This window comes from Calonectris borealis, chromosome 5, assembly GCF_964195595.1.
Source record: "Calonectris borealis chromosome 5, bCalBor7.hap1.2, whole genome shotgun sequence".
NCBI lineage: Eukaryota > Metazoa > Chordata > Aves > Procellariiformes > Procellariidae > Calonectris > Calonectris borealis.
Genome location: NC_134316.1, coordinates 6,876,602 through 6,889,081, shown reverse-complemented (window position 1 = coordinate 6,889,081; position 12,480 = coordinate 6,876,602). Strand labels below are relative to the sequence as shown.

The 12,480-nt window shown below is 44.0% G+C and overlaps 1 protein-coding gene across 3 annotated transcripts in view; it reads left to right on the top strand.

Annotated features, from left to right (window-relative positions):
* RTN1 (reticulon 1) overlaps positions 1-12,480 on the top strand; it is a 145,954-nt gene that overhangs the window by 130,686 nt on the left and 2,788 nt on the right. For all 3 annotated transcript variants that reach the window (XM_075150855.1, XM_075150854.1, XM_075150853.1), the window contains 5 exons: positions 9,353-9,560; positions 10,698-10,836; positions 11,745-11,814; positions 12,204-12,250; positions 12,341-12,399. In XM_075150855.1, the coding sequence (XP_075006956.1) occupies positions 9,353-9,560; positions 10,698-10,836; positions 11,745-11,814; positions 12,204-12,250; positions 12,341-12,399 (523 nt within the window). The remainder of the gene's footprint in view (positions 1-9,352; positions 9,561-10,697; positions 10,837-11,744; positions 11,815-12,203; positions 12,251-12,340; positions 12,400-12,480) is intronic.

Here is a 12,480-nt window from a genome sequence, read left to right as displayed (position 1 = left end):
GTTGTATAATTTTGCCAACTTCATTATCAATGGAATTATGGTTCCTCTCTGAAAACTCTGGAATATGTCTGTGAATGTAACAAATGTAGACAGAAACCTCAGTAAATACAGAGCATATTTTTACTGAAATTATGGAAAAAACCTCAGTTAACACTGAGGTTAACATAAGTTTTGATTAATAAACAGCCAAGCCTGCAACTAGCTGTATCATTGGTTTGCCCTTATAGTACTTATAATTGGTGTAAAATTGGGTGGGGATCTTGAGAAGCTGCAGGGACACTTGGTGAAGCTTTGGCTTTGCCCCACTAAATCTACATACCGTTACTTTCCTTGCAATGAAGCAATTGATGCTGTTATATAGGTTTAGGAATATTGCAGGGTGTTTTACCTATCCATCCTGCAGGTACAGCATGATTATGTCAATGGTAGATCATGATACAGTCCCTTGGGGAAGCGGGAGAATAATTCACCCCTGCTGGGCATATGCTTCATTCGAAATATTATCATAGGCAGCTTTGGGGAATTGCAGCCGACTTCCACACCCAAGTCATCTTTCGCACTGGAAGGTGATGCATTTGAAGTAGACTGGGATGGATCCATGCATAATGCATGAGCGTGCGGAGAAACGTCTCCGACTGGGCATGCTGGTTGATGTGGGCCTTCGTGTAACAACGTATAGCCAGTGCCAGACGCGTGACGCATCGCAGTGCGCAATTCCCAGAGGGGAGCTGCGGGATGAGGTGTGCCTCCAGGTTCAGGTGGTGGAGCAGGTCTCTGTGCTTTCCCCGGGGACTTGGCCCAGCTCAGCAGGACTCATCCCACTGCCTTGCTGGAGAGGTTTCTCTGGATTAGGAAGGTCTTTGCACCCCAACTTGGTGGAGCTATTTGATGTCAATACACTGGTCCCCATGAGTATTCCCTCTTCCACTATTTCTTCTACATGCCAGCTCTTGGGTGGTCATAAGTAGCATGCTTGTTCCTGAAGCTTCAACCTCCTGCAAGACTTATTAAAAAAGAAAATCTGAAAGGTCCAGAGAAAAAGGCCTGTGAACCGTTCATAGAAATGATCCTAAATATTATCCGCATTATAATTATACTTAATGTGGAAAAGGACTGCAGACTTCATCAACTCCATCTAGCTGACATAACTCCGCTGGGACTGGAGTTATTGAGTAGCATTTTCTTGGCAGCTGTTTCCAGAGAACCAGCTTTCTTGCTTGCTTGATATATCTATTGGTTTCCAAAGGGTGCTGAGAAGCTGCACCAACTATTCGTGGCAACGTTCCCCACTTTAAGACTGATGAAGTTCAATGCCAATAATATGGATGCTGTTAATCTATAATCTTATTGACAGTTCTGAAGTCTGTCTAATTACAGCTATTTTCATGAGAGTATAATTTCAGCCGGTTGGTACCTTTAGTGTTTTCCTGAAAATATTTTGGGCTGAACTGTCAGCTGTGATCCACTTGTCTTGCTCAAATGAGCTCTCCCTCTTTTCAGCAGCTAAAGATCTGTCCCAGTAGTTGGTTCTTATGTTGGATCTTGGTAGAGCTAAAATCTTGGAACCAAGTCATCATCTGATGTAACCAATTCAGCTAATAGTTTCACAAAACTACACTAACTTATGAGGAATTGACTTCCTAATTTCACAGTTGACTTCCTGTGAAATTTGAATTAAATTTGTTAAGATTTTTTCCCACTTTCAGATTTGCTTTCATTTTTTTGTCACTGCAGCAGAAATTGTATCAATCCTTCCTCAAGCACATTTCTGTTGATGGCAAGATGACTGCAAGATCAAGAGCTTAAAGTTAGAGGACAAACTCTCTTAGACGAGCTTCGCACTGTTTGACTGGCAACCATCCCAACAAACACCTTGACCTAGGTGGTATCAAAAAATCAGTGATATTTCAACAGCTCTGCCAAAATGTGCTCCGCACACCTGCTGTGCCATGTCTGAATGTAATTTTTTCTTCTTTTCTTTTAAGAATAGATGGACAATATTCTTTCATTGCCAGAACAAGGAGAAAATTCCCCAAAAGTAAGATTATTTTAAGGTATTCCCTGAAAAGTAATTTAAACTCTAGCAAGAGGGTGTTGATGGGGCAATAGCTGAAGGCAACACTGGAGGGCTGCTTTTGCTTTCATTAGGTCTCTGGGAAGTGAGTTTTGATGAGGCTTTTTTGACATCAGAAGGGATACTCTCTCCACGTCATATTTAGTTCTTAAAAATAACATAGGTCCGAGCCATTCATTTTGAAAATCTGCAAATTTTCAAATGTTTGGATAGAATTAGGAAGGTTCCAGGTCTGTTATTTCAGTCCAGGAGCATCTCAGGAGAATCTTAACATTTCCATAGCGTTATGTGCATTCAGGGATTCTGCTTGGTCTCCTTGGTTTCTGCTCACTTAAGGTGAGAGCAATAACAGCCTCCATAGAAACTGGCCAAGGCAGATAGTGATATGGTTTGAGGAGCAGGAAGTGTGTGGCGGAGGCTTTCTCCTGCCGCTATGTTAAATCCTGGTCTTAAAGTATCTCTCATGCGAAAATGATAACAACAATAACAATAATGACAATGACGATGATGATGATGATGATGATGATAATAATAATAATAATAATAATAATAATAATAATAATAATACAATAGACTTGTGTGCGGCATGGTTGTAGGGCTGATTTTTTATTGCCAATCCTCTTCTGTCTACGTAAGCCCATTCTGGTGCCTCACATAAGACAATCAATCAATACTTTTTTGCTCACATCTTGATCTTGCAAATGGAGTGGGATATAATGTGGAGGGTATCCTATATCAAAATTTTCCTTTTCCCTGGTCCTATTCCTGCTCCAGGTGTCCTCTCATCAGATTCTGGGGACCAAGAAGGTCTGAACTTTCAAGTTGAGTTTTGGGGTAGGTGAATGATAAAGATATAAAGCTGAACTGAGGACAGGAAGTTAATGGACAAAGTGTGTACAAGAGGTAGAAGAAGCATGGAGAGATCCCTCAAGGCTGGAGAAAAAGGATAAGGAGAGATGCCTCATGAAACAGCACAGATATTCTGTCTTGGCTCTACTGTTAATCACAGCAGTCTCCTGAAGGCACCAGACTGCTCATTAAATGGTGTATCCATCTGTACTACATTTGAATCAGATCTGTTGTGGGGAGGGGAGCAATGGCCACATTGGATCCTTCACTGGAGAGAAGAGGGAAAGCCTGGTCCTGCAGCCTGTGTTTAAAGCTGCAAACTGGAATTTCTTTGAGCGTGAGCAATATTTACTTCTATTCAAAGACTTACAGCTTCGTTGCATTTGTTGTCAAATATTGTTGCGACAATGCTATAAACAAGATTGTCCTTCTTAAATTAGGTTTCCTGATCTTTTCACTGCCAGTAGGTCTGAGAAATGACTTACGAAGTCATTTATATTTATGAAGTCATAATATTACACTGTATACAGAATTAAAGGCTGTGTGTAGACAGGTTTTTCTCACTTCTCATTAATACTAATATTCCATGGGGGATGAAGCTGCACAACCCACTGATTTTGCCTCCTAAGGAGCCCAATGGGAACTCCATTGTGGGGAGGGCAGCTTGATCACCTCCAAGGGTGTTATTAGTATGTGAAGAGCATATTCGATCTTTTTTATTCGATCATCAATGCCCATGGGCCTCATTTGAAGGCTGGATACAAGGGTTTTGCACACACTTTTTGTACTAACTTCCATGTAAATGCTACTTGATGCATGTTCATTTTTCATACAGTTGTTGCAGTAGAGGAAAAACTTGCAAAGTCAGAAGGGGAGAACAGAGGTTTTTCGAGGAAGGGAGGGAAAAGCTGTGGAAGATGTGAATTGTCCAGTCTGTGCTGGACTGGAAGTTGATCTTCATTAATTTTCATCTTAAAATGCTTTCTTTGAGACATGGAATGGAAAGATCCCCGTTTCTCTTACAAAAATATTTTTCAAAAACATAACCACGCAGGAGTCTGAAGGTGAGAGGACATTTTAGTTGGTTTGGATCCTCTATTCTCCCTCTGGCATCTCCACTCAGGAGCCTTGGACTGCAGCTGCCCCACACCACAGTGCTTCTGAGGACCACGTAAACCACCAGAGCCCAGTCCTCATGTTTCCACCGGGTCCTGAGAAGATGGATTCAGGAGCATCACTACTTAGTCCACCTCAGCCATCTCAAGTCGTTCACCCCTTGCCTCCAGCACTGCCTTCCCAGCCCCCAGCTCTGTCTTCTGGCTTTTTTTGATGCCAAATATTGAGGAGCAGAAACATTTTCTGCTGAAAGCCATGATGAGAGCTGGGAGAGCTTTCAGGCACTGTACTCAGGAGCAGTTCCTTGCTGGCACAAGCGTTGCACAGTGCTGCTGTTACTTATATTAGTGAGGTTACTTTTAGCTTGCCTCGCAAACATGGGTATATACCAGCTGCTCATATTAACAAGTGGTTGCTTGTATCATAGAGTTTACCTTCGTACATTGTTAGTCTGGGGGTTTCCCCCAAATGGAGGACTCACATTAGTTTAATGAGACAAAATTATACCATAAAGTATAGCTGAGACACTGATTTGGCACCCTTGAAAACTTTTTCTTTCAAATAGAATGCTACTTGAGTAACATTTTACAAGCTCTGCTGTCAGTTAAAAAACACAGGCAGGTGTACTTTCAGAAAAATAGCTCATCAGACATGCTTCTCCAGAAAAATTTGTCAAAGGCAGTTGCAGTGACCTGCATCACTTCTGTCTTAGAGATGGCTGGCAAGTCCTCCTTAATAAATACAAATACTTTTGAGTCTGAGGCAGTTCTGGCAAAACCCAGAGTCCTTTTATACCTCCACAAATGAGCCAGAGCTCTGGTGTGTTGTACTGGAAAGAGTGCAAAGTGACCGACGCTGCTTCCCTCTTTCCAGGAGGCTAAAGGGAGATCATGGAAAGCTACAGTTGAACAGCTTCTGCATGTTAATGGGCATGGTCAGGATTTTACAGTTGGGATTTTCAAAACAAACCTCAGTGAAGCCAAGGCTGATTTCAGTGCCTGTTTTCCAGAATCCTGTTTGCAAATTCTAGCTGCAAACCTTAGGTGGTCTGAAGTTGGCATTTTGGCCCTCAGAAGTGTATCTTGCTTAGCCAGGCAGATTGACCCACTGTCCAATTGCATGCACATCACATATCGACAGGCTCACGTGGCACCAGCCTCCTGCTTCATGCATATTCAGCGTGCATTGCTCAGAATCATGCCATTGTAGTTGAGTCTGGGCTGTGCCGTGCACGCACACGCACACACACATGCACACACGCTGTCTGCAACACACCAGCGCTTGCAGGACCCTTGACCACAGTAGGACCTTTTATTCCTTCCCTATGGGGCAATTTTTCACTAAGGATTGAACAGAGCATTTAATTATTATGTCATTAACTCATGCTGTGAGGGATCCCCTGTCCTCTAATTTATCTGGGGAACACTGTACCCATGTAAGAGCCAGGCTTGAAGCCTGTCTCAGCCTGGCCGCGCGTGGGGCCAGCGCGTGCTGGCAAGTGGCTCTGCAGAGAGATGTGTGTGCGAAGGTGTGCAGCTCCAGCTCAGCTCCCGGACCCGCCGTTCTCATACTCACTGCGTCCCCATGTGCTGGGGAGGCTGGTCTGAGCCTGGGCGGTCACCTCTTCGGCATGCAAAGGAAGGGGTGCAGGCATGAACAGGCAGCTACCCTTCATCAAAGACTCAGGCCACCATTCATATTTTGTGACCTGTTGAAGGACAGTAAACCCATGGGGTCAGCAAGTGTTTGAGGAAGTTGCTTGCTGTCTTAATCAGTTTCATATGAATATAGGATGAGATGAAACTTAAAGCAGACATATAAATGTGGTGGACAACCTCATCTTTCATTTTCATTCCCGTTCAGAATAAAAAAAGGGTGTGGAGGAGGTTGATGCACCCAGTCCTGGGTTCACCTGATGGTGAAGGAGCAGATTTCTCATGGCTTTGCCCCTTGGTATCTATTTGCAATGCCAGACACGAATGTGACAGTGTAAACGGTTACAGGAGAAAATGGTACCCTGAGGAAGCCAGGCAAAGGATCCCAGCCCAGGGCACCTCTGACCACTTTTAAGGGAGATTTGTTTATGTAAGGAAATGTAGGACAAAAATAATGTAAAAAGCCTTTTAAGTGATTGAAGCTGCAACTGAAGGAGCAAACATGGCTCTGACACATAGCTCAGGTGTTTTCAGCAGCATTTAAATTCCAGGGGAACCGATACACCTCAAATTGCTGAGGCCTGTTGAAAAAAAAGTGCTTTCTCCAGGGAAGCCCTGGCTGGACCCCACAAGTCTCCACTGATTCTAGCTCTGAACTCTCCTTCTCCCCCTTCCCTGCCTAAGGAGCCATGAGGTTCACCTCCCTCCCGCACTCCCTTTTCCAAGGCAGTTTGGGTCACCCCCTTCTCCCTAAGGGAGAGGAGGAGGAATGGCTGTGGGAGTGGCAAATCCTGCCCGAACAGCTGGACACAGCAGCAGTGCCACAGCTCCCCGTCCCTGTGAGGGAAATGAGGAGAAGGGAGATTTGGTTCCTGCCCTTGAAAATCCTAACTGACCTACTGCAGGCTGTGGCTAGGGGGTTGTGTGTGTCCCCAGGCTGGACCTGTGCCCTGGGACAGCCACCTAAAAATCATTCAACTCATGTCCCTCCTCTGCGCTGAGATTTTCCACCTAGCAGTTGGCACGTATTTTTTCCACGCGCAGGGGAATATTTGCCTCAGGTCTAAAAGATACAGGATCCCTCTCTCCCAAGTCTCATTTGGCTGGCGAAAGAGGGCAGCTGCCTTTTCATCTCCTCTCTCGCGCATGCACATATCCCCAGAACTGTGTCATTTGCCCTCTGTCCATCTTGCTCTGAGTTGTGGCAAGTCTTTCCTTACCTGATACAGCTTAGTAAATATCCCAATCATTTCATGGCATGAAGGTTTCAGGATATACACACACCTGGTCAAGTCCGTCTTGAGTCATTCAGCATCTTCCTTGTTGAGGGGAATGAGAAAATATGGTTTAGCATCTCTCTGCATGAGAATACAGCCCACTTCCAGTCTGCAAGAATATGAGGAAGAGAGAAAGGAAGAGAGAGGGCTTAGTTGCTCATTTTGGGTCTTATCATCAAGTGGCTTAACTCAGGGAACTCTACTGAAGTGGGCTTTTGTATTTTTTGGCTCAGCTCTCATTTGTTTGCCTGTCTACTGCCTACATCCCAGGTTCCCCTGGTGCGTGGCCTTTTTCTTTCATCAGCAGATGATGTTCCATGTACAGCATCCTGAGCTAGCTCACTTGTGCTCATTTCATTTAATACGAAGGTATTGTGTGTAGAAAATGTAAGTATCTCAAAAAGGGAGATTTGCGTAACTTTCCAATACTGTCCTTTGACAGAGAAATTTTTAAGCATAAAAATGATCAGGCTGTGAATAATACCTCCTGTCCAAATGCTTGCTGGTGAAAGCATACCAGTTGCTGTGCTGTGCGGCAGAATTTTGCAGCGCTTTGACTGAAATAGAGTATGAAAAATGGTAAAAACTGCACACTTGTGTTCTGGATGCCATTTTGTAAGGATGGTTTGTGAGTTGCATTCTCCTGCACCTCAAAACTGTGAGCAATTGGTGGAGCTCCAGCTGCATGCATCAATACAGCTGGGTCTGCTGCTAAACTCCCCAACATAGGTACATGCTCTGACTATGTTGTAACTGCATTTTGGAGCATTACCTAGTCCATTCTGCTGGGTTTCTGCAGGAAACTTGGGCATGTATCTGCAAAGACTCTGACCTGGTCCCTGCTTTGTAAAGTCAGCACTCAGGACCACCAAGATCCTCATCCCTTGGCTTCCATGCTGTCCATAGATCTATTCATGCGTGTTCATGATCACAGGTCCAGTGCTGAACGCTGACACTTAAAAATATGAAAGAGTTATTATATTGTGTATATTGATGGAGAATATAGTAGGATGTCAATCTTGCATGAAGAGAAAACAGCTCAGTAATACAATAGCAATTTTTGCATTCAAACCCATCACTTTGAAAAGCAATGCTAATATGTGTAATAGTAATGAGTAATAAAGCTCATTGACTCAAGGCAAACGTGTGGTGACTCACAATTTTTGGAGATTAGATGGTAAGAACTACTAGGCTAGATTAATTTTGTTTCTTTTTGTATTTGTGAATTTTTTTTTGACAGATTGCAGTTTTCCTGAATTTACTCTTTGTTCAGAATGATTTGACAAGTGGCATCTATGAAATCCGTTTGGCTGGTGGTGCGTTCAAGCTGTTCATGACGACTTGTGCAGTGTGTGCAGTTAAAGCTGTTTTGGTTAGATTGTCATGAGCATGTTCTTTGGCTGGATGAAAATTCCTCTCAGAAACAGGTTATCGGTGTAAAGAAATTAAATTCACTTTTATGGACTAGATATTCAGCAATCGTTTAATAAAATTTTGCTTTTATAGTGACTATTCCTGATGGTAAGATTGTTTGCTGGAGGAGTTGGAATAAACTATACAAACTGGGTGAAAAACACTGTCAAAATTAACTCCTTTACAAATGTAAAAATATATTGGTTGAAAATGGGTTTCTGCACTTGCTTTGTTCTAACACCTCCCATGGATCTAGACAAGGAAAGTTATCTAACAAGCAGAAAGTTTCTTTTTAATATTTCTGAGATGGTTGGATTTGCAGTAGCAAAAGGGATTTATTCTGTATTTTAAGGTCCCATCTGCAAAATGGTTCCATGTAACTATTAAGCAGTGGTAAAACCAGGAGTCTTTTCCTTTCTTAAAAGTTAGGAAATAACAAAATCATATTGTCAAAACTTTGAATGGGGAAGTGGTTTATATATTGTGGCTAACCCCAAACTTTCTCATTCATTTATCAACAACCCAAACTTGAAAATGCTTTGATCAAGCATTCGGCATATGAACTTGTGACAAAAAAACAATCCAGACTTTCCAGAGTATGTAAATGCAAGCTAGGGTGAAAACTTGCCATACAGCCCTAGCAACAACACAAACCCCAGCCTGCATTTGTCTTGCTGCAAGAGACCCACCATGCCGCGGTTGGAGATCTTCATCCATCTTATCTAACCCAGCCATAGACACATGAAATACAAGGATTTCAAGTAGGTCATCGGTTGTCATTTCCTCAGTGCGTTGCTGAAGTCACTTCACTGCTTCTGTTGAGGAGTTCCTGTTGATGCTGATGTGAGCAGGAGCATCACTCCTCTCTTTACCCTCCTGCAAGGACTCTGAGCGTCGCAGTGGCCATGGTGGCTGTCCTCAATGCCCTTCCAGCTCCTGCCTTTAATATGTTGGTCTTCTCTCCCCAGCTATCGACCTGTTGTACTGGCGTGACATCAAGCAGACAGGGATCGTGTTTGGCAGCCTCCTGTTGCTGCTCTTCTCCCTGACCCAGTTCAGCGTCGTCAGCGTCGTGGCCTACCTGGCCCTCGCCGGCCTCTCAGCCACCATTAGCTTCAGAATCTACAAATCGGTCCTACAGGCCGTGCAGAAGACGGACGAGGGCCACCCCTTCAAGTGAGTGCTTTGCAGTCATGGCCAGGGGCCATTTATCTTGCAAAGGATCCATTCCCAGTGGCAATTCACAGTTCTTTAGCTGCCACTTTTGTACTGGAAAAAATTCCTTTCTTGCTCGTAACAGGGAAAATAATTTTTTCTGTTGTCCAGTGTCTCAAGAACTGTAAGGCTGTATTGGCTCAAATCCTGCGTGGGGGGAAACAACACAAAAGCCATCGTCCTCTGAGACATGGGAATTTTTTTCCTGAATTTCAAAAGATCCAGAAGATTTTAAGCAAACAGAGAAAAAGAGCTGCGTTAGAGCTAATGATAATACAGTATCTCTGCAAGCAGGAGGAGTGTTGTTTCTGGGCACACTCTATTGGGCATAGAGAGAAACTATTTATATCTTTTCTTCAGCACTGCTTGGCTGTGATGTGGCAATCCATTACCCTAGGTGATGTTGCGAGTGCCAATGCCGGTGCCCTTCTCACCCTCCGCAGAGTCTGGGTGGTTTGCTCCAGGAGAGCAGCGATCCTTTCTCCTCTGCTGTGCCAACAAGTTGGTAAACCAGATCATGGAACTGATCTAGTTTGCAAACACACACACTGAAAAAAAGTCTTGTTGGGGTGATGCTCCTTCTGTTTCACTTGGGTCAGTTCTGAGATGCGACTCACAACATGGGCATAGCTCAGAGAGGGGTGCAGGGCAGGCAGAGGGGTGGAGGAGGGTGAAGGAGGCAACACCGCCGAAGGTGACATGTGGCCAGACAGCAGCTTTTGTTCCTCCAGAGGCAGCCAGCTGGAAGAGGTGTCCCCCTCTGCAGCAGGAAGTTTGTGGGGAAACCCCAGCTAGGATTTGCATCCCCCTCTGGGTGGAGTAAAGAGAGAGATCCCATCAAGACCAGGCTCTGCGCAGGGAGAGGGCAAGGCTGGAGGCAAACATCCCTGGCACAGCCTGCAATTGCCCAGGGAGATGGGTCATGCAAGGCAAAGACGGTGTGTGCTGGTGGCTCTGTGCCTGCAGGAAGGGGGACACGTTCCTCCAGCACAAAGAAATGAGGTCCGGGGAGGAGGGAGTGCTATGGGGTAGACAGGCATGAGCGTGAACGGCAGGTGAATCTGCCTGGGTTTGTAACTGGACCTGTGTTTCTGGCAGAGCCTACTTGGAGATGGAAATGAATCTTTCACAGGACCAGATTCAGAAATACACAGACTGTCTCCAGCTATACGTCAACAGCACAGTCAAAGAGCTGAGGAGACTCTTTCTCGTTCAGGACCTCGTGGATTCTTTAAAAGTAGGATTGCTTTAAATATTTTTAACCCCTCTCTAGAGGATAAATCTACATTTCAAAGTGCTGCTTCCCATGTTGACAGTGTCGTCATAAAACCTAGTTTTGTGTAGCTCCAAATATAAAAGTTGCTCTCCTTTTTAATTTTCAAACTGCTTGCTTCCAGCAGTTTAGAGGTTTGACAATCTGCATTTGAATATATTGATCCCTAATACAGGAGTTATAAAAGTTACAGGACCAGCTTAGCTCCACTGCAGTTTTAGAAGCATCTCTGTTATGCTTTCTATGACTTTGCCACAGAATGGTGTGTTCCCCTCTGTTAATACTTCTGTTAATACCTCTGTTAATCTGGGTTTCCTCTACTGGCAGCATTTCCTGCTATGGAGGAAGGTCTTCCTTCCCTCCTTGCTGAGATAATTATTTATTTTCAGCCTTACACCCAAGTAGGCGTTCTTCAGAGCAAAGGGGAGATCATTAAGAGAGCAGACACGGGTTAGGCTCCTAATTACTAAAGATTTTTAGAAAAATGTACCCATCTCCCAGCCTCAAGAGTTTTCAGTCACTGGGATTATCACTGTGGGGCTGTGATTAACCTGTGTGGGATGACCCTTGCCATCATCAAAATTGGATGCAGAAATCTGCCTATGCCATGCTCAATGCAGAGTCCTAAATGTATGCAATTAAGCCTTAAATATACATGAAAGCTCAACTAGGAGGGTGAGAAGCAGTGAACAGCAGAACAGAGAATAGGGTTTATACACCCAGAAAAAGTACCTAGTTCCTAATGTGCCTTACTTAACAAGTCCCCTTACACATTAAAAAAGGCTAACGTGCCATTATGTTAGCTAGTTAAGTGAACTAATTTTTTCTTACACTGGCAGTGGAGGTGATGTAATGATCCGTCTTTAATCTAGTTTGCAGTACTAATGTGGCTGCTGACTTACGTGGGAGCCCTCTTCAATGGCTTGACTCTTCTGATAATGGGTAAAAGTCAACATTTCTTTTAAAATCTATTTTTAACTTTAACTCCCTCGTGATTTCTACTTAGACAAAACAGCCTATCCTCGTTGTGCCTTCCCCACAGTTAAACCATTAATTTTTATTTCCCTTTCCAGTAAATATTCATTATCCCCATTACATTGTCCATCCTGCTAGAACTAATTTGTGTTTTATGGTTTTGCAGCTACTAGTCCCAGAGCAATGGGAAATTCCATATTTGGGAGGTTTGAGCAAAGTTCATTTTTAATACAAAGATCCCTGGTGGATCAGCTGACCAAGTGGCATGATACATGTTTGTCGCTGTGTGAAGTAGGTCTCTTCTCTGGAGGAATTTGATTGGCAGGAATATAACAGTGTGCTCTTTTTCTCCTCAGCTGTGGTGTCTATGTTTACTCTCCCTGTTGTATATGACAAGTACCAGGTAAGTCTGTCTGCACGGTGTAGTTCAGGTGTCTGGGTGGTTCTGCCTTGTTGATGCCTGACTGACTCGGTCTCCTTTTGCTCTTTGCAGGCACAGATTGATCAATACTTGGGACTGGTGCGGACCCACATAAACACTGTTGTGGCAAAGTGAGTTCAGCAGCAGACTTGACCCGATGTTGCAGTGCACTGGGGGTGGCTAAGAGCTGGGTGGTCCTGGGGACAATGTGC